The following is a 23,090-nucleotide window of genomic DNA, read 5'->3' as shown; positions in this document are numbered from 1 at the left end:
AGCTTTATGAGATTGCGATTAACTGAGATGTCAGCTTTTTGTGATAATAAAGGAAGCGTGCTGCTCGCATTCTGCCATGCCAAACCATGCATGCAGCAGCCCATGCTTGCTTTCTGTAAAAAATAACTGGTTGTGAATATTGATGCTTAGCCTAAATAACAAATATTGTATCGGGAGTGTTTATGCTGGGATGTTGTGGAGCTTAGGAGATGTTACAGAACCATTTCATGTACATTTCTTCAATGTACTGAAAACAATCTATATAGATTACTTTTATGCGGGCTTTTGCGGGTGAGAGCACTCCGCTTCGTCCACGGTGAAAGCCGATCCGGTGACAGCCAGCGCAAAGTTGATGTATTTCCTCAGCGACCAGCACGGCCTCTTAATAATATATTTGACTCAGTTATACCAATTAGGGAGTATTCCAGTTTTATTTATCTTTTATTTTCGTTGTTGGCACCAAAATTGGGATTGTTCATTCATTCAAAAGCCCACATTGATATAATTATAAATAATACAATATTACAGTATAAAAATACACAAAGATCCACCCACTTAGAGATTCAGGAAACACCCCGTATGCATGGCCAGTTCATCACAGGGCCAACACACACACACACACACACACACACACACACACACTCAACCACTACACACTGGATTTACAGTTTATTATCCAAAATCTTCAGTGTCTCACACACACACTCATATGAACTGCAGCTCACCTGTCTTGCATGTTTTTGGATTGTGGGGGAAACCGGAGACCTGGAGGAAACTTATTGTGGGTTTATTATTTGTAATTAGTGAAACTCTAATTCATCACAAATATAATGAATACGCAGGCTGGTATGAAAACAAAATACGATAGAGCTGCCTTGTCCTTTAGGACTATATAAAGTGAGGACATCCCTTTATTAAAGTGTTGTTGTCTCTCTCTACACCATCAAACATAATTAAAACCCTAGTGGAAAAGTTTGCTAATGTGCAGTGATTGTTTTCATGTATGGCCTCCTGTGCTTTTGTCAGCCATAGAATGGCCTCCTGTTTGAATGTCCTAGCGAGTAATTAGTGCTCTGTTGTGATGTTTAACAATAAACTGAATGCTGAGATCTCACAAAATCTCATCTGTAGTCTTAGTAACAGACAAGCTTACACAAAATATAGGATCAAATTTAATAGACATAGAGGGTTTGGATATGAGCTGGGTCTATTTTGTTTGTCTTGCGTAACGACATTCATGTGGTTTTCAAAGAGCTGCGACCCTTTAAAAGAGCCAAATGATCCTTGTTTCCCTCAAAAACTAAAAACAGTCAACAGTCTGAAGTTTCTCTCACCTGGGAGTTTGCTAGCAACGGTAAACCTTTATCAGTTTTACGTTCTTAAAAAAAGATATATGTATGTAAAAGAATGTGTAATTGCTTATTTTTATTTATTTTTGGATTGTTTGTTTGTAGGAACTGAAATGGTTCTTCCACGCAGGATTTCATTGCTGCTCCTCCTCTGCTCATCTCCACGAGGTAAACTATTTCTCCAGTTGTAGTAAATACACTTTCTCATGTAATTGAAATGCTATGTGATTATAATGATTATTTTCATGCAGATAAACAAGCCTTCCCAAAAGGATGAGCTTGATTTTTATAGATGCATACAATGTGGAGTCAGAGTCCACTGGTGAAAATGCAACATTTTTCAATACAAATTTTGGTAACTTTGATTTTAGGAACCAGCTCTCACTAATAGCATGCATATTACTAGCAGATTGGCTATATATTAGTAGCTACTTATAAAGCACATATTGATGCCTTGTTCTGCATGACCATATTTTAGATCCCTTAATCCGACTACCTTACTAACTATTAATAAGCCGCAAATTAGGAGTTTATTGAGGCAGAAGTCAAAGTTAATAGTTAGTTAGTACTGAGAACTGGTCCCCAAACTAAAGTGTGACCATTCATGGTGTTACTTTATAATTGCCTTTGAAATTTACTTAAAGCTGCAGTCCGTAACTTTTGGCGCTCTAGCGGTTAATAAACAGAACTGCGTGCGTCTAGCGGAAGAACATTGTAGCCGGAGCTACTTCTCTCTGTTTATGTCTATAGCGAATCACGCAGGTACTGGGCTACTCCGCAGCGGTACCTACCCCGAACCAGTCTAAGTAGTCCGAATATAAACACTTATTATAGGTGTACCGTAGTGATTCAGGACAAGCCAAAAACACGGTTTGGAAAATGGATTCATGGTGTACTCGCTTTTTATATAAATTTTGTACATTTTGAGCACAAAAAAGTTACGGACTGCAGCTTTAATTTGTATCATAACTGACTTTTTCATGTAGTTTATAACATGTTCATTTGGTCCTGTAGTGTTTGTTGGTGGTATTTCCAATTCCACCGAGGCTCCCTGTGATCGTCGCTGTCTGGCAAATGCTCGGGTTGCGAAAGAACTGTTCAGTGCACCACAGAATGATAACTGTACCATCATAGTGAACATCACTTCAATACAATATGAGACACTGTCTTTCGTAAGTGCCACTTTTGTCTTATTGATTATATTCTATGTAAAAAAACAAACAAACACAAATATATTTACACATAACAACGGTATGTCCATTTTTCCACCATGTTTTAGGATACAAAGGACATGCAAATGAACAGCCGTATCAAGGTAAACATGGTGAGTAGACAAAATATAATTATTTGGTTTGGTACAGTAATTGTCACATGTAAACATTCAATTATCTGAATACTATTAAATATTCTATAGTGTGAAATTAATATCACATGAGCTAGAGTGCTGTTGTACTGAATTTTAGAACAGCAGAAGCTGTGCTGATATCCAGTACAACGTCATTATTGTGAGTGTGATATTTCTTATTTTCAGCAATTCTATAAACAAGGATAATATTGAGTAACTGGCTGTGCATTTATCCCACTTATTACACAGCTACTTACAATGTAAAAAAAAATAATAATAATCGGAAACAAAAATATTTCATTTCAATTATTGAAACTTGAGTGTGTAGAGATATGAGACATGATAGCACAGCTATGTAGGAAAATCAGCTATTCTGTTTAGTGTAGTTTAGTGTCATAGTGTTACATGTAAATACCATGCAATATTCAGAATTTCAAAGAACTGTTATATTGCAAAACAAAATGAGAAGCTGTAACACTTTAGTATAGGGACCAATTCTTACTATTTACAGCTTATAGCCATGCATATTATTAACATATTGAGTGTTTATTAGTACTTATAAAGCATTTATTCTGCATGACCATATTCTACATCCCTAATCCTACCCAATACCTAAACTTAACTACTACCTAACTATTAATAAGCAGCAAATTAAGAGTTTATTGAGGCAAAAGCCGTAGTTAATGGGTTGTTAATAGCGAGATTTGGACCTTAAAATAAAGACCGAAGCTGCATTTCTTCTATTTTCTGCCCCGCAGGAATGGAAGGATCCTGATCTTGGATGGATGCAAGATAAATCTAGATTTCCAACTATAGTTTTGCCAGTTGATAAAATCTGGATTCCTCGGATAGTTTTGGACAACGCGTGAGTCTCAAGACTGATGCTGATTTATGGCATCTTATTTTTTATTTATTTTGATGTTGTTAAAATGCCGTAATTTCCCTCTGTTTGCACTCAGAATAGAAACGAGCATGGAGCCGTACACTAATGATGTACAGGTGAGGCGGGATGGTACTGTGAACCATGCGGTTGTTTTATTCACGACGGTGAGCTGTCAAATCAACCTCTTTAACTACCCCTTTGTGGCTGGGTCGTGCCCTGTGGCCATCAATGGATGGAGCCAGAAAAGTAAGACGGAAATCACAAGAATATTTGTTAAACAGATCATGACCATTTGCAATGTTGGGGAAAGTTACTTTTAAAAGAAATGCGTTACTCCATAAAAAAGTAACTAATTACGTTACTATGCGTTACGTTACTTTTGCGTTACTTTTTAAATCTGGACAGGGCTTGCTTGTTTGTTTTTAAAATAAAAAAAAGTTCTATTTTTGGCAAATATAAAAGCCTTTTCACACCAAAAGTACGTAACTCGCGTTACTTGTAATGCGTTACCCCCAACACTGACCATTTGTTTTTAACCAGAGGAATATTTCTACTTATATTACGCAAACATTATAAATGAATTGTGCCCTGCTGATAGTCCCTGTTTTCCACAGTTTGCGCCAAGCACATAGAGTTTTGTAAATACGGTCTATGATAGCCTTGTTTACTTGGAAATGAGACATGTTTGCACTGAAAAGAATGACAATGACTTCATTTAAATAGCTCATGGCCTGATTAAGGTGAATTACAGCAACTGTTTAGTGAATCGGCCCTGTGGAAGTTATATTTGAATAACTTGAATATGTCCTCTTGTTTGTTTGATCCAGCTTGCACGCTCACACTCCAGATCGCTGATAATGTGACTTTGGTTGGCGGCAGTCGAGGAGAGTGGCAGACTACTAGCGTGATCAAAACTGTGGATGAATCAAATCGTGTTTATCTCCAAGTAAATAAATGATCCACTCCTAAACTTCTGATCAAGAGTACTGAGTTTAGAGAGCTTGTTACCTGTAACCCTCAAAGCATAGGATAAATGGTCCATTGTACAACCATATACTGAATAATGACTCACGTTTGATATTTGAACAGGTCGCTCTGTCGATTAACCCCTTCAGTGCTTTTGTGACCCTGATCCTGCCCAGCGGACTGGTACTGCTGGCTGACCTGGTGAGCTTTGCTCTGCCATTCGAAGGAGGAGAGCGCAACTCTTTTAAGGTCACTTTGGTCCTGAGCTTCACCATGTTCCTCCTCATCCTCAGCGATCACCTGCCTAACGGTGGCTACTGTAGCCCCCTCCTCCGTAAGTGAAAGAACAGAGAGAGAGAAAAATCTGCTCCATTTTGAGAAAAACTTGGTGGTATGCAGTTTTACTGTGCTGATGTAAAGTGATTCTGACTGTACTTTTGACAGTGTTTAGTCTTAATATTAGATTTTATTAGGATCTAATATCACTAAACTTTATGATAAATCCTACAGAAAAGCGCTCAGGCAGTCGAGGAAATATTATGAAAATGTTTGTAAGGCTATATGTATGTTTTGGGAGTTCAGATCTTCTCTTTCCCTCTATATTTGCACCATGTACATATAAGGAAAACATTTTTATACTCCCAACATACATTTAGCTTTTCTAACAGCATGCTTAAAAAAAAAACAGGATTTTAATATAGAAAATAAGTAGTCAAAATCACTAGCATCATCATGCATCATGCACAATAATAAGTAGATGGCATTTTCTCTGTTTTCTCTTCTAAAGACTACCACTTCAGCTTCTGTCTGGTGTGTTTGGTCATGAGTATGCTGGCCTCCATAGTGCTAACACGTCTGTCTGTAGACGACAGCTTCTTGGTGTGCAGACGCTCCGCCAAAGTTCATCCATCAAACAGCTCCAAAACAAATGACGGCCTGGATCAGGAGAAAGGTATGAGATGATGAGAAACACAGGTTAATTAGCTTTTATAGCCTTTGCTTCAAGTATGAAACAAACAAAAAAAGTGCAACTGTGTAAGGTAATAAAGCAAAAAGCCCCGTGAAGCCGTGGTTTACAGTGAATTTATAACAGCTAAGGGGCGTTGATAGGCACGACGCGAAGCGGAATGCCTAAAACCCCCTTAGCTGTTATAAATTCACTTTAAACCACGGCTTCACGTGGCTTATTGCTTTTATAAAACGGTTATTCCATATACGTAGTAAGGTTTCACAGAATAAAACAGAGCAAATAAAGTGTAAAGCCCCATTCACACCAAGCACGATAACTATAAAGATAACGATATTAGCGTCCACACCAGCGAACGATATCGTCTGTTTATTCTAAGGGCACGCGCGTCTGCCGCTTTAAATTCTTGAGCTCGTTACAGCAGGATGGATTCTGATTGGCTGTCAATTTTTTATCGTTCATCAGCTGGAGAAAAATCGTTTTGAAAGTGATTCCAACTATATCGTTTCTCTTTGTCTTTATCGTTATAGTTGTGGTGTGGACTCTGCTATTTTTTAATATTGAGAACGATTTTTAGAACTATATCTTTATAGTTATCGTCCTTGGTGTGAACGGGCCTTAATGATATAAATAAAAACAGTATTCTTCCACCAAACAATGTAGTTCCTCAGAAACAGTTGTGGTTCCAGCAAATTGGTTGCCGAGCAACACACAGAAGTAAACAAAAGTTTATGTTTGTAGAGTAATTTACAACAGCTTCGAACGTGGCTCAACCAATCAGAATCAAGGACCGGAACTATCCGTTTTATAATATATGTTTTTCAACAGTAATATGCTTTTTCATATCCTGGCCTAAAGTTAACATCTAAATGCCATTCACAATGCATTGTACTGCGGTAAAAAAAAACGAAGGCCAGGATTTTATCCATCAGCCATCCATATACAACTACTTAAATATAAAAATTGACATAAATGATTGACAAAATTATGTTTCAGTAAAATGCTTAAAATCAGGATTAAAACCTTCATCAATCAAGCTTCTTTAGCTCAAATTATACAAAAGTGGTGCAACTGTTTGGTGAATTCAACCCTCATTTTATTTATTTATTTATTTTTTTGTGCTAGTGGTGCAGAAATGACACAATTCAGTTTTATTTAGACCAAAACTGCAATAACATAAATGATTTGGTCTGCATCAACAGATACAGGTGTGATTACAACAAAGTCTGGTGATCTGGCTTCAGAGACGGCTTCACTCCAGAAAATAGTGAACTTTTTGGAGACCATGGATGAAGGAGAAAAGGAGGTGCAGAGTAAAGTGGCATTTGCTTACCTCTTAGACAAATTCTGCTTTGGCTTTTTTATAATCATCTACATACTTTATGCCATAGTTCTTATTACTATCACCCGAACAGACATTTGTAAGGTTAATAATCTAGACTTCTGGGATGAATCCCACCGAGAAGATGCCTACTATGACTACTCATACTCATACACAAACACATATCAATAGTCACTTTCACTGCACTGTTGTTTCTCAGATCAGCTCTGTTTTTTTTTCTTTCCTAATTGGTGCATATAATCTGTAGCAAACTTTGCAAAGTAATGACTGAATAATGTACAGGACATCAAATACTGATTTATTAATATTTACAAGAATATCAACAAAATCTTGGGAATCAATACAGAACAAAATACAAAAATAGCTCAACTTGTAATTCTCACTGTCTTATTATATGTGCAATCTTTCTGCATGCTATTGAAATTGAAAAGCAATTTTATTTGTATTAAACCACTATATTCTCAAAGGTATTTTCGTAGCATTAATTATAACAACAAATAGAAATGTTATTTTAAGCAAAACAGAAAATGTTGTCATTCTTAAAGTTGTGGATCATTTGCAGTGCACATACTTCTAAATAAATACAGAAGCTTAAAAAAGACTTGGTAAGTAATCGGGTAACTGTTTAACTGTATCAGTTATGTGTCTTTAAAGTGCCCCTATTATGGGTAATGAAGGGTTCATATTTTGGTTTTGGGAGTCCCCAACAACAGGTTGACATGCATGCAAGGTCAAAAAACACTTTCATTGTCTTATAATATGCATTTATTTTTACCTTACTTGTTCAAGGACTCCCAAACGACTCGCTCAATAATTCATTTTTCCAAACCTCTCCTTTGCATGACGCTAATCTGCGGTGATTGGTCCCATTGGTCTCATTTTCATTTCATCATGAGCCTGTAATGCCTGATAAAGCAGCGTTTGTGAGCGCAGTGCTGCTTTGTGTACAGCGTTACCGGGGAAACCGCTATTTTTACCGCTCCAAAAGCGGCACCTAGTGGCAAAGAATGAATTAGCATTTCCAAACAAGTGGGCGGGCAATATGCTAATGTTTCATGTTGACCTCAACATAAAACGGCTTGGGATTCGTTTTAAAAACGACTCCTTTCAATGATTCAGAGTCGACTCTTTCTTTTGAGAGACAATAACTTTATACACGGTGCACTTTCAGATTTAAAACTTTGCAGGATGTTTTCATTCACTTAGAGCTGTGTTACACACTGCGTGAAAGGTAATTTTCAAAAATCCATAATAGGGGCACTTTAAATGTATAAAGTTGATATACCGGTATATATACTTTTCAACTTTTCCACTGACTTGTGAAGTTCAAGAGCTGTACCCTGGCCTATCCTACAGTGGCAGCTACCTTACTTACTATCAATAAGCAGTATCCAGTCAAACACTTTGGACAGAACATGCTTCAGGCACAATCTAATTCACACAACTCTCCAATGAGGATGTTTTGCAGTTTGGTTTAACCTAACAGAAGACTAACTGTTGTTCTCCAAGCAGCTATCACGACAAAATTAAATGCACTATTGTTCCCTTCATTAACGTCATGCACTGTTCTGAATCTTTTGCTGGCCTTTACTTTCAAATGAACTTGCTCTGTTTGGTGGAAAGCCTGGAGGTAACTTCCACTGTGCTGCATTTACATACGACTAAACGAGGCATTACTGACATTTGCAGGAAAAGCTTGATTTACTCTCCAGTTGTGTCATTCCAAGCTTGTATTTTGTGTTGTTCTCTGGGTTGTTCACTGGGGTTGCACCCCATTTTTAAATTTTGAATAGAATAGGACAGTACGAAGCAGTACAATACTGTACTTCAAGGGATCAAACACACATTTGAATAGTGTCAGACTAGACATTTGGTATTTAACCTGACATTAAACACGTGTTTGGGATTTAGAAATGTTTAAATCAATTTGAAGAAAATTTATTTAACAACAAAAAAAGGTAGCTGACCCCCAGGATAAACTAACAATTGTTCTCCATCCAGCTGTCCAGATTAAGTGCACAATTATTGCTTTTGTTAACATCGGGAACATCTAAAACCTCAGGGGGAAAGACTTTGCGAATGTGGATTGACTCTTCTGAATGTTCTGCATATATTTCCTTTGTGAACCTGTTTGTGCATGTAGATTGGTGTTTTGTTTGGCTGTGAGGCAAATGAAGTGTAAATTTAATATGTACTGGCTCTATTTTGTTTGTCCCACTGTACATAACCCCAAAGGCTCATTGCCTTTAAAAAGCCAAGTGATGCTTGTTCATATAATCCATAAACGGTGACAGCTCATTCGTTCATTTGCTCATGTTGGCTTGCAAAGGTAAGTTTATCAGTTTTTTTAAATGTTTCTTAAGCTACTGTGAATATGGCTACTTAAATGATGAGAATTTTGACTATAAGAGAATATAAGAAAGAGATTTTTTTTGTGTGTGTGTGTGTGTGTTTATAGGAACTGAAATGCTTCTTCGACACAGGATTTCATTGTTGTTCCTCATCCTTTCAAATCTGATTGGTAAACACTTTCTCAAGCTGCAAGTGAATGCACTTTCTACTGTAATTTTTACAGTTGAAATCAGTGCATAAGTGCTATGGATTCTCAAATGTTTTTTTTAGATTTTTGCCTTAATTAAAAGTAATGTTTCTAACATGTTTATCTGGTCCAACAGTCTTGGCAGATTCATGTGACAGTCGATGTCTGGCAAATTCTATAATTGCCAAGAAACTGATAAGTGCACCACACGGCAATAACTGTTCTGTCACAGTAAAAATCACTTCAGTGCAATATGAGACACTGTCGTTTGTAAGTATCAGAGTTTTTTTTTTTTAATTCCATTCTTTCTGTCTTTGTTTCATGCTTGAAAAAACTAATTGATAATATGAAATGCCACTGTTATCCATTTAAACTACACTGGAAAAAGTCTGTGGTCAGGTAAATGCAGCAAAAAAAAAAAAAAAGTTTGAGATTGAATTCTACATTTGTATTTCAATTTAATATTTTGAACTAGTGTTCTAATTTAAATAAATGTAACTTCCGATTGTTTTCTATATTTACAATGAATCAAAAAAGAAGCTATAAATCTATTAAAAATTGAATAAATACTACTAAATACTGTTCATAAAATCTCCCAGATGCATTACGTTATTGTGGCAGAGGAAAACGCAGAGTAGACAATACAAACCTTAATTTTTTTTTCTGTGTCACTGATTTTTAAGTGAAGTTTAGCAAGTTGCTTTTTGTGCTTTCATAAACATGAAAGTGGTACTTCAGCTTGAATTGATGTAATGGAAATGAAAAACAATTAATCATGCAGTCTTTAATGAAACAAGAGGATGTTGCGTACAACTGTTATATTTAAACGTGTTACAAAGTCACATTTGTAAGTAGATGGTATTCTATAATATCAAATGTTTCAAGAATTACTGACTCACTTTTGTTCCATATGACAAGGTATAGATTGTACATATTTTTATGCAATTAAATGCATTTAAAGTAAATGTGTCAATATGGGGTGCTGTGTGTACATTAATGAGGAAAATAAATTAACTTAAATGATTTTAGCAAATGGCTGCAATATAACAAAGAGTGAAAAATTTAAGGGGGTCTGAATACTTTCCGTACCCACTGTATATATTTTGTTTTCAGTGTTATAATTTTCACATTGCCAAAACTCTGTCACCATTCTGTCATCATCCATATTTAGGATACAAAGAACATGCAAATGAACAGCCGTGTCAAGGTAAACATGGTGAGCAGAAACATTTTTGATTTTGAGAAAAAAAAAAAAATCCTCATAAGGCTCAAAGCTCATAAACTCTTTCTTAACAAATGTTCACAATAATTTAGTTTTACAATGGGCAAAATGTCAGAATGTGTTTTTTTAAGTATATTTTCCTCCACAGATGTGGAACGATCCTGGACTAGCGTGGAATATAAATACATCTAATGCTACAGCAATTATGTTGCCAGTTGACAAAATCTGGACTCCTGGGCTAATTTTGGATAATGCGTAAGTGAACTTACAAGAGATTTTTTTTTGTGGTATGGCATGAATTGTTCTGTTTAGTACATGCAAAAACAGGTTCAGTACTTAAAATACACTAGTCATCTTTTGATACAAGAAACAAATATAGGTGCACTAATTAATAATACAATTAATATATTTTCACTAATAAAGACAAGACTATATATTAAACTAAATGCAAGAATTCAGAGTGTTACAATTGCCCCCTTGGTGGGCATGGCATCATATGCAATCAAAAAGCTAAAGTCTATTTCTATTTTTGCAGAAGACTATAGGCAACTATTCTACTTTTCTAGTGGTAACTAGATTTTAATGAATATATATATATATATATATATATATATATATAAATTAAAGTTTTACTGAACAAATTGCTCTTTCTTTAAATAAATTCAATTATAATTAAAATTTTCTTTAAATCTACCTCATAAAATAATAATAATAAAAAAGATATATAGGCCTAAAAATGTACCTCAGCTTCTGCTCTAAACTATATGGAGCCCTTTTACATTGCTATAAGGTTACAATTAACAAAAGAGCCCAAACTTAAATTTAATTATTTATTTTTGACTGTAGTAATCAACAATCAAATAAAAAAACTGACATGCAAACATGTAAATTGCACTCAATGCAGTTTTTAAATTAACTTCTAAATTATAGGCTACAATTTCTATTTGTTGTTGAAATTTAATCATTTACACAGTGGCTGTCATAACTTGCTTCATAAAAGATTTATTTAAATATAGGCCTACATTACAAGATTAAGACGTCACTAACAGGTAAAGCAAAATATATTGAGTATATAAGCCTAGTCTAATATTTCGCGAAATGCTCTTCTCTAGACTTCATTTCTCTGGGGAATATAGTTTAAATTCACCGTCATCTAAACTTTAGACAGTAGAAGAAAAATACTGTACATCCGAAAAGTAGCTTTCATCACTGGATGGCTTCCTCTGGTGGTTGTCGACCAATTTGGGTGACATGTCCTATTCTCTCTTTTCATGCATTCAGAATAGATATAACCGTGCAGCCATACAAAAGTGATGTACTGGTGTTGAGAAATGGAAATGTGGACCATGCTGTTATCTTGTTCATAGCAGTGAGCTGTGATATCAACATTTTCACCTACCCCTTTGTGATTGGGGATTGTCCTGTGGCCATCAATGGATGGAGCCAAAGCAGTAAGATGACATTTTTGACTGAATAGTAGACCAATACTGATCATTTGTTCATAGCCATGCAAAATGTAAATGATTTATAGGGACAACTTGGAAAAATATTTGAATAACTGCTAAACTGATACACATTCTTTCGTTTGTGTTGATCTAGGTTGTGGGCTTATACTAGTATACCCTAATAACATAACTATGACTGGGAGTGAGCACAGTGGAGAGTGGCTGACTGAGAATGTGGAAATAACACAAGATTCAGAGTCTCAAAATCGCACATATCTCTCGGTATAAAGACCTTATGTCACATGATCTCTGTTTTCGTACCTGTACACAATGCAAAATTTTAGGAATGACAGCCATATTAAAAAATGGAAGTGAATTTAAGAAGGGTACTTTCATCTCAAATGGAACATAATCAGTGATTTAATAAACACCCACTGTTATGTTTGGCTAACATGTTTTACATGTTATAAAATGTGAAATATTAGAATTCATGTTTTACTTACGGTTACTGCCATGTAGAAACAATACATGCGGTTTTTAATGACCAATGGCCAAATGTCAAGTGAAATTTGATTCCTTGTGACGTGAAGTTTCATTTAAATTTACAACTTTCTCCACCATATTTCTGTTAATATTCTGTGAATATTTGTTGATATAAGGCTGCAAATGCTTTCATCTTTCCTTTGATATTACAAATGATTAAACATATGTAGGACTTTTAAATGTCATTTATTCTTATTCATAATGTGAGTTTTGAACAAATATTATACATATGTATGTACATCTGACAGTTTTCTTCACGCTGCCATTCATTAAAAAGGACCAAATTCAATATACACATCTTGTTAGGAATTCATCTGTAGAGTAAAGACATAAATATTAAATTGATACGTATTCTTTCTTCTGTCAACTGTTTACAGGTAACTTTATCAATCAATCCGTTTAGTGCTGTTGTGACCCTGATCCTGCCCAGTGCGTTAATAATGCTGGCTGACCTGGTGAGCTTTGCTCTGCCAGTTCAAGGAGGAGAACGCAACAACCTTAAAGTCACCTTGGTCCTGAGCTTCACCATGTTTCTAGTCATCCTCAACGATCATCTGTCCAGTGGTACAAACTGTAGCCCTCTCATCCGTAAGTGAAAAAACACAACAGGCCTCTTACACACCTGTCATTAGCTCTGGGCAGTAGTTATAGTGGGATGCAGTACAGTAGAAATTACTTGCGCAAGTTTGCCGATGCAAATGCTTGATCAACTCACTGAAAGCACTGAAAGCATGTTGGTATGAAATGAACGCTGCTGAGCTTTTTTTCCCTCACAGGTCACATTTGCATTTCACTATTGGATCAGATTTAAACTACGGTTACTGTAGGAAGTATGTGTGTTTCAATCTCTAGCATTAATCTTTTAGTTTTATTCACATTTCATTTGGACATTCCATTTGTTTTTGAGAAATCATTGACAAGTCAGCTGAAATGTTATATTGTGACGAATTCCTGAAAGTGATAGGTGGGGTGATGCTTTGTCTTGTTCAGGTTTAGTTGGAAGTGTTCTTTCATAAAAGTCTATATGTGTTCACTTTGGAGTCAGAGGTAGAACTGTTGTTACCATAGCAGTAGTAAGAAAAACTTTGTGAACAGATAATAGGTCTTGGGGATATTGAGAAGAGGAGGGGCCCCAGCACTGAACCCTGAGGTACACCAGTGGTTAGCTGATGCAACACAGATGTGACAAAATATGAACATTGCTCCAGAAGTCACATAACAATTTCCTAAAAAGGGCAATTTATTTATTATTCATAAAAATTAAAGTACATTAAGGTTTGCGTTTGCTAAATTAAAGTTTTTGCTCCAAAGATTACCACTTCTGCTTCTGTCTGGTCAGTCTGGTGCTGAGCATGGTAGTGTCGATAGTCTTGACGCGTTTGACATTAGATGACAGCATTCTGCCTTGTAAACGCTCAAAGAGCATCAAAACACAAAATGCCAACCTGGGCCAGCATGAAGGTAAGAGGAAAACTAAATACTGCAAACAAAGAGTTAATAGCTTTAGACTTAGTTGTGTGTTCATGCATATATATGGTCTCCATTAGCAGATGCTGGTGTGATTGCAACAACAAAGTCTACTGATCTGGCTTCAGAGGTGGCTTCCCTCCAAAAAATTGTGAACTTTTTGGAGAACATGGATCAAAAGGAACAAGTGGCAAACAGCAATGAGGCTTTTGTAGACCGCTTGGACAAAATCTGTTTCTGTTTGTTTTTGTTCATTGACATCATTTACATCATCATTGTTGTCATTGTCACCAGAACAGATATTTGCAAACCCAAAAAGATGATTATCTGGGATAAAGATGATGATTATTATTTTATTTGGGGTGTTACTTTTCCTGAATATTTTTACAACGATACATTTAATGAGGATTAATAAAGAATATATTATGATTTGTTTTTTTGCACATTGGTGGTTTGGATCTACAACATTTCTGTATGTGATGTCCATGAAACAGAATTAGATTTTATATGAAGTTCATGTAAATTCGAGAGGAGTTCATCTAATCCAGTCAATCATGTTCCAAGGGGTCTACAGCATCTTAGCTTCCAGTGACGTGGCTCTAGCATCCCTCTTCCTTCTCTTCTCCACCTTAGGCCTACATTCATCTTTCTAAGTTTTTCTCATGGGGGGATTGGGAGAAAAGAGAATCTAACAGCCCAATCTCAATCTCAATTTAGTCTAAAATTAGCCCAAAATTACTTAAAATCATGGACAGCATGTGGGCATTACCTATTTTTTGCCCTGATTATTTGATCAAGCACATTTGTGAAATTGTCTTCATATGAAAATTTTTTTTTTTTCGATTTTTTAAAAATAAAAATATAATTCCATATTTCAATTTACATATTTATCAGCACATCCACAACAAACCAGGGGTGTGTTTCCCAAAAGCAACTATGGTCGCAAGTTTTGTCGTTACCAATAGAGTCCATTGGAACTAACGACCATAGTTAGCTAACGATAATTTTGGGAAACGCTCCCCAGGACAGTACAGAGAACACAGAGAGGGAAGGAAATCAGAAAAGTAACAAGGAAGAGAAGGAGAGCACATGATACACAGAAACAAACACATCAGAAGACATGTGCTCACACCAACACACAAGACAAGACAAGACAGAAAACCACATGGTGAACAATACTTACATCCGCCATGTGCTCAAACAGAAAACTCAAAGTGCAAAACTGACAGAAGTGTACGGAGCAAGGATGTCAGGATCCCCACAATTGACGAAGGCTAGACTGAAGTGTCAGAATCCAGACATCCAAAACCAGGATCCTATCACCACAGATCCACTATGAGTATTTGTGATCGGTTTTGTTTTGTGATCAGTCCATCCATTTTCCTGTCCTGTGTAGGGTGATGTTTTGTGATGGGATTTAAAATTAATTATTCTGGTAATGATGTTTAATAGAGGCCCGTATGAATCAAGTCTGATACAATACTCTGATACCTTGAAAGAATTGTCAATAAACTCATCCAATGTTTATCTGCTTCTGTGTGGGTTAATAACGTGCTTGTTTTAAAAAGTATAACTAATAGCAGTTGAATAAAGTTCTTTTTTGTATGGAAAGACATGACAAAAGTACCTAAAATGTCCACAACCATAAAACGCACTTACTATAATGTAAGTCATATTTAAAAAGAAAAATTTTTCTATTTCTCTTCTGCATTTCACCTCTGCTCTAGCTACTAGCTTATTCCTAGGCCCTCATTTATCAACAGTGCATGTGCACAGATGTGTGTGTAATGAGTGCGTATAGCACAGTTTTAGCGTATAGCACTACCAACTTGTACTTATATGTAGGAATGTGTGTAAATACAAGGACAAAATATAGAACCTTTTCTACGCACTGTTGATAAATGAGGCCCCTGACTCTTAAAACATATTACCTCATTTATACGTTGTTTTAATTGGATACAAGAATCTGCTAAGTGAATATATGTAAATGTACATGAAATGTATAATAATAGGCACATATTAATGTAGTTGATCAATTATTAATGTATTTTGATTCAGGTGTAAGTTTTGAATTCTGTCTTGTTAGAGGTTCCTGGTCCTGACTCCAGATGGCAGTATCCTGTCATGTACAAGCTCAAAACTGTGTGTGTCAATCAAGAAAAGCAATAATTCCTGGAGATAAATCCCATTAGTCTTAGGAAAATGACACCATGACAACTCCCACACACTGTCTGAAAGCCTATTTTAAGGATTACCCCCCCGCTTCCTCTGGTGGTTGTCGACCAATTTGGGTGACATGTCCTATTCTCTCTTTTCATGCATTCAGAATAGATATAACCGTGCAGCCATACAAAAGTGATGTACTGGTGTTGAGAAATGGAAATGTGGACCATGCTGTTATCTTGTTCATAGCAGTGAGCTGTGATATCAACATTTTCACCTACCCCTTTGTGATTGGGGATTGTCCTGTGGCCATCAATGGATGGAGCCAAAGCAGTAAGATGACATTTTTGACTGAATAGTAGACCAATACTGATCATTTGTTCATAGCCATGCAAAATGTAAATGATTTATAGGGACAACTTGGAAAAATATTTGAATAACTGCTAAACTGATACACATTCTTTCGTTTGTGTTGATCTAGGTTGTGGGCTTATACTAGTATACCCTAATAACATAACTATGACTGGGAGTGAGCACAGTGGAGAGTGGCTGACTGAGAATGTGGAAATAACACAAGATTCAGAGTCTCAAAATCGCACATATCTCTCGGTATAAAGACCTTATGTCACATGATCTCTGTTTTCGTACCTGTACACAATGCAAAATTTTAGGAATGACAGCCATATTAAAAAATGGAAGTGAATTTAAGAAGGGTACTTTCATCTCAAATGGAACATAATCAGTGATTTAATAAACACCCACTGTTATGTTTGGCTAACATGTTTTACATGTTATAAAATGTGAAATATTAGAATTCATGTTTTACTTACGGTTACTGCCATGTAGAAACAATACATGCGGTTTTTAATGACCAATGGCCAAATGTCAAGTGAAATTTGATTCCTTGTGACGTGAAGTTTCATTTAAATTTACAACTTTCTCCACCATATTTCTGTTAATATTCTGTGAATATTTGTTGATATAAGGCTGCAAATGCTTTCATCTTTCCTTTGATATTACAAATGATTAAACATATGTAGGACTTTTAAATGTCATTTATTCTTATTCATAATGTGAGTTTTGAACAAATATTATACATATGTATGTACATCTGACAGTTTTCTTCACGCTGCCATTCATTAAAAAGGACCAAATTCAATATACACATCTTGTTAGGAATTCATCTGTAGAGTAAAGACATAAATATTAAATTGATACGTATTCTTTCTTCTGTCAACTGTTTACAGGTAACTTTATCAATCAATCCGTTTAGTGCTGTTGTGACCCTGATCCTGCCCAGTGCGTTAATAATGCTGGCTGACCTGGTGAGCTTTGCTCTGCCAGTTCAAGGAGGAGAACGCAACAACCTTAAAGTCACCTTGGTCCTGAGCTTCACCATGTTTCTAGTCATCCTCAACGATCATCTGTCCAGTGGTACAAACTGTAGCCCTCTCATCCGTAAGTGAAAAAACACAACAGGCCTCTTACACACCTGTCATTAGCTCTGGGCAGTAGTTATAGTGGGATGCAGTACAGTAGAAATTACTTGCGCAAGTTTGCCGATGCAAATGCTTGATCAACTCACTGAAAGCACTGAAAGCATGTTGGTATGAAATGAACGCTGCTGAGCTTTTTTTCCCTCACAGGTCACATTTGCATTTCACTATTGGATCAGATTTAAACTACGGTTACTGTAGGAAGTATGTGTGTTTCAATCTCTAGCATTAATCTTTTAGTTTTATTCACATTTCATTTGGACATTCCATTTGTTTTTGAGAAATCATTGACAAGTCAGCTGAAATGTTATATTGTGACGAATTCCTGAAAGTGATAGGTGGGGTGATGCTTTGTCTTGTTCAGGTTTAGTTGGAAGTGTTCTTTCATAAAAGTCTATATGTGTTCACTTTGGAGTCAGAGGTAGAACTGTTGTTACCATAGCAGTAGTAAGAAAAACTTTGTGAACAGATAATAGGTCTTGGGGATATTGAGAAGAGGAGGGGCCCCAGCACTGAACCCTGAGGTACACCAGTGGTTAGCTGATGCAACACAGATGTGACAAAATATGAACATTGCTCCAGAAGTCACATAACAATTTCCTAAAAAGGGCAATTTATTTATTATTCATAAAAATTAAAGTACATTAAGGTTTGCGTTTGCTAAATTAAAGTTTTTGCTCCAAAGATTACCACTTCTGCTTCTGTCTGGTCAGTCTGGTGCTGAGCATGGTAGTGTCGATAGTCTTGACGCGTTTGACATTAGATGACAGCATTCTGCCTTGTAAACGCTCAAAGAGCATCAAAACACAAAATGCCAACCTGGGCCAGCATGAAGGTAAGAGGAAAACTAAATACTGCAAACAAAGAGTTAATAGCTTTAGACTTAGTTGTGTGTTCATGCATATATATGGTCTCCATTAGCAGATGCTGGTGTGATTGCAACAACAAAGTCTACTGATCTGGCTTCAGAGGTGGCTTCCCTCCAAAAAATTGTGAACTTTTTGGAGAACATGGATCAAAAGGAACAAGTGGCAAACAGCAATGAGGCTTTTGTAGACCGCTTGGACAAAATCTGTTTCTGTTTGTTTTTGTTCATTGACATCATTTACATCATCATTGTTGTCATTGTCACCAGAACAGATATTTGCAAACCCAAAAAGATGATTATCTGGGATAAAGATGATGATTATTATTTTATTTGGGGTGTTACTTTTCCTGAATATTTTTACAACGATACATTTAATGAGGATTAATAAAGAATATATTATGATTTGTTTTTTTGCACATTGGTGGTTTGGATCTACAACATTTCTGTATGTGATGTCCATGAAACAGAATTAGATTTTATATGAAGTTCATGTAAATTCGAGAGGAGTTCATCTAATCCAGTCAATCATGTTCCAAGGGGTCTACAGCATCTTAGCTTCCAGTGACGTGGCTCTAGCATCCCTCTTCCTTCTCTTCTCCACCTTAGGCCTACATTCATCTTTCTAAGTTTTTCTCATGGGGGGATTGGGAGAAAAGAGAATCTAACAGCCCAATCTCAATCTCAATTTAGTCTAAAATTAGCCCAAAATTACTTAAAATCATGGACAGCATGTGGGCATTACCTATTTTTTGCCCTGATTATTTGATCAAGCACATTTGTGAAATTGTCTTCATATGAAAATTTTTTTTTTTTCGATTTTTTAAAAATAAAAATATAATTCCATATTTCAATTTACATATTTATCAGCACATCCACAACAAACCAGGGGTGTGTTTCCCAAAAGCAACTATGGTCGCAAGTTTTGTCGTTACCAATAGAGTCCATTGGAACTAACGACCATAGTTAGCTAACGATAATTTTGGGAAACGCTCCCCAGGACAGTACAGAGAACACAGAGAGGGAAGGAAATCAGAAAAGTAACAAGGAAGAGAAGGAGAGCACATGATACACAGAAACAAACACATCAGAAGACATGTGCTCACACCAACACACAAGACAAGACAAGACAGAAAACCACATGGTGAACAATACTTACATCCGCCATGTGCTCAAACAGAAAACTCAAAGTGCAAAACTGACAGAAGTGTACGGAGCAAGGATGTCAGGATCCCCACAATTGACGAAGGCTAGACTGAAGTGTCAGAATCCAGACATCCAAAACCAGGATCCTATCACCACAGATCCACTATGAGTATTTGTGATCGGTTTTGTTTTGTGATCAGTCCATCCATTTTCCTGTCCTGTGTAGGGTGATGTTTTGTGATGGGATTTAAAATTAATTATTCTGGTAATGATGTTTAATAGAGGCCCGTATGAATCAAGTCTGATACAATACTCTGATACCTTGAAAGAATTGTCAATAAACTCATCCAATGTTTATCTGCTTCTGTGTGGGTTAATAACGTGCTTGTTTTAAAAAGTATAACTAATAGCAGTTGAATAAAGTTCTTTTTTGTATGGAAAGACATGACAAAAGTACCTAAAATGTCCACAACCATAAAACGCACTTACTATAATGTAAGTCATATTTAAAAAGAAAAATTTTTCTATTTCTCTTCTGCATTTCACCTCTGCTCTAGCTACTAGCTTATTCCTAGGCCCTCATTTATCAACAGTGCATGTGCACAGATGTGTGTGTAATGAGTGCGTATAGCACAGTTTTAGCGTATAGCACTACCAACTTGTACTTATATGTAGGAATGTGTGTAAATACAAGGACAAAATATAGAACCTTTTCTACGCACTGTTGATAAATGAGGCCCCTGACTCTTAAAACATATTACCTCATTTATACGTTGTTTTAATTGGATACAAGAATCTGCTAAGTGAATATATGTAAATGTACATGAAATGTATAATAATAGGCACATATTAATGTAGTTGATCAATTATTAATGTATTTTGATTCAGGTGTAAGTTTTGAATTCTGTCTTGTTAGAGGTTCCTGGTCCTGACTCCAGATGGCAGTATCCTGTCATGTACAAGCTCAAAACTGTGTGTGTCAATCAAGAAAAACAATAATTCCTGGAGATAAATCCCATTAGTCTTAGGAAAATGACACCATGACAACTCCCACACACTGTCTGAAAGCCTATTTTAAGGATTCCCCCCCCCCTCAAAAAAAAAAAAATTGCAGTTACAACACCGATCAGCAAAGCCTTGGTGTGTGGGGTAAACCACTAGGTGACAGCCTGGATCAAGACAGGTAAATATAAATAAATTAAAAGTGTTTAGCACTTTATTACCGAGTTAGGACAGATTCTCACTATTAACTATAGTACGCATATTACTAGTATATTGGCTGTTTATTAGTACTTATAAAGCACATTTTAATGCACCTAACACCTAAACTAACAATTACCCTTCTGACTATTAATAAGCAGCAAATTAGGATTTTGAGGCAAAAGTCGTAGTTAATAGTTAGTTAATAGTGAGAATTGGACCTTAAAATAAAGTTTGACCAAAAGTTTAACTTAAGTTAAAACTTTAAATATGGATATAAATCTTGTTCTATTTGATCATAGAGATATTTAATTTATATTGCTGTTATCACAAAGTTAAACATGCGGTGTTCAGTAATTATTTTTTTCGTCGTATTTTTATATTTTCTCTAGACTGTCACTCTAGAGGTATAACAGTTTGATGTTAGCGTTGCAGTAATAAGAAAAACTTTGTGAACAGATGATTGGTCTTAGCAATGTTGTATGAAGAGGAGGGGCCCAGCACTGAACCCTGAGGTACCCCAGTGGTTATCGGGTGCAACACCGATGTAACAAAATATGAACTATTTCTTATTTTCTTTTCACTGTAAAATTATATTTGTGTGCTTGACAGTGTTGCTTGGCATGAACTAATGGTTTTCAAATAAAATTCTCAAAGACACTTACTAAGATGCTAAATAGTTTACTATGTGTAGTTGACATTAAATACTTTTGGAAAGCTGACCTGTGGTGTGACATGCCACATTCAATTTAGATTATATATATATATTTGTAATATACTTCTTTTATAGGCAACGTGAAACTCAGATTTTATGACCTTTAAAAGAATAGGTTATCCAAATAATGAAAATTTGCTGAAAATTTACTCTTTCTCAGGCCATCCCAGATGTAGATGAGTTTGTTTCCTCATGAGAACAGATTTGGAGAATGTAGCATTACATGACTTGCTCACCAATGAATCCTCTGCAGTGAATGGGTGCCGTCAAGAGTCCAAACAGCTGATAAAAAACATCACAATAATCCACAAGTAATCCACACCACTCCAGTCCAGTCCATCAGTTAAAATAATGTGAAGTGAAAAGCTGCGTGTTTGTAAGAAACAAATCCATCGTTAAGACGTTATTAATTTAAAATTGTTAAATGTTTTCAGTTAAAATATGAGTCCATAGTCCATAATATGACTTCCTCCAGTAAAAAGGGTCCTCTTGTTTGAATCAGGAGAAAAATATGCATAGATTAAGCATTGTTTACAAGCAAACACAGTTCTAAATAAATAAAATGGTGGATTGTGATGAAAAATTGACTAATTTAATTGATAAATGACTTAAAAAAAAAAACTATGATCTAAGATAAACACTTTATACATATTCATTTTAATCAAAAGTCTTTGTGTTGATTAAAAAAAAAGCTTATATGTGTGTCGATACGTTAGAGCAGGGAATAACCTGTAATATTTAAAAGGCAAAATAGGGAGAACCGTCTTAAGGCTGTTTGCATTGCCTTTCACTAGAGGAAAATATAAGTGGTATTATATCAAGAAAAATCTGATCAAACTAAGAAAATGTTGAAAATAAAGCTAAATACTTTGAAAACAACAATAGCAAAAAAATAAATAAAAATGACAGTGAAATGGAAAAAATGCTTTTAAATGACTGTAGGTTAATGGCTGTATGACTGTACATGTTGCATCATGAGTGTAATACGCAAAATGTCATAAAAACAGGTTGGTGACGCATTTTGTCTGATAAAAATGAGGCACTGTTGGCACATAAATGTGGATTCATCCAAACTTTGACTGAATTGAACAGCTAGGTATGACTGATGTTTAAATACTTATTTCTTTCTTGGAAATTCAGAGGGTCAACAGGAGACGGCGAGACAAGGATGTAAACAGGAAGTGTAAACCAGAGTAAAAAATAAACTTCAAACAAGGCTTTATTAAAATAAGTAAATAATAAAAGCATAAAAGTCCTAATAATAATGATGTGGATGAAACAACAACAGTAATAAAAGTTTAATGGCTCCACACACGCAGAATCTGTTTCTAGAGAATTCAACAGAAAGTTGATAGATATTCACAGATATTCATTTATGCAGATATTCACACAGTTCTACACATAATCAGGCAGCCGCCCTTACACTTTAGCATATTT

The 23,090-nt window shown here is 35.7% G+C and overlaps 1 protein-coding gene and 2 pseudogenes across 1 annotated transcript; all 3 read left to right on the top strand.

Annotated features, from left to right (window-relative positions):
• Positions 1–1,267: 1,267 nt before the first annotated feature.
• On the top strand, positions 1,268–7,023 carry LOC107710694 (5-hydroxytryptamine receptor 3A-like). Its single transcript, XM_016515528.1, has 10 exons — positions 1,268–1,354; positions 1,455–1,517; positions 2,364–2,521; positions 2,629–2,673; positions 3,453–3,559; positions 3,654–3,823; positions 4,405–4,523; positions 4,667–4,877; positions 5,331–5,495; positions 6,713–7,023. Exons 2-10 carry the CDS (start codon positions 1,463–1,465, stop codon positions 7,021–7,023), a joined length of 1,341 nt encoding a protein of 446 aa, XP_016371014.1. The 5' UTR covers positions 1,268–1,354; positions 1,455–1,462.
• A 2,113-nt stretch (positions 7,024–9,136) lies between these two features.
• On the top strand, positions 9,137–14,391 carry LOC107710693 (5-hydroxytryptamine receptor 3A-like; annotated as a pseudogene).
• A 424-nt stretch (positions 14,392–14,815) lies between these two features.
• On the top strand, positions 14,816–19,068 carry LOC107710692 (5-hydroxytryptamine receptor 3A-like; annotated as a pseudogene).
• The last annotated feature ends 4,022 nt before the right edge of the window (positions 19,069–23,090 follow it).

The sequence above is a fragment of the Sinocyclocheilus rhinocerous genome, unplaced genomic scaffold (genome assembly GCF_001515625.1).
Source record: "Sinocyclocheilus rhinocerous isolate Xijiao unplaced genomic scaffold, SAMN03320098_v1.1 scaffold627, whole genome shotgun sequence".
Lineage (NCBI taxonomy): Eukaryota > Metazoa > Chordata > Actinopteri > Cypriniformes > Cyprinidae > Sinocyclocheilus > Sinocyclocheilus rhinocerous.
This window is presented reverse-complemented; position numbering and strand designations above follow the sequence as displayed.

What these genes read in the sequence shown, in the direction of transcription:
- LOC107710694 (XM_016515528.1), top strand. Translation starts at nt 1,463, where the DNA reads ATGGTTCTTCCACGCAGGATTTCATTGCTGCTCCTCCTCTGCTCATCT. An exon ending in CAATGGATGGAGCCAGAAAA is followed by an intron (nt 3,824 to 4,404) that starts GTAAGACGGAAA and finishes TGTTTGATCCAG; the next exon opens with CTTGCACGCTCACACTCCAG. An exon ending in CGGCCTGGATCAGGAGAAAG is followed by an intron (nt 5,496 to 6,712) that starts GTATGAGATGAT and finishes CTGCATCAACAG; the next exon opens with ATACAGGTGTGATTACAACA.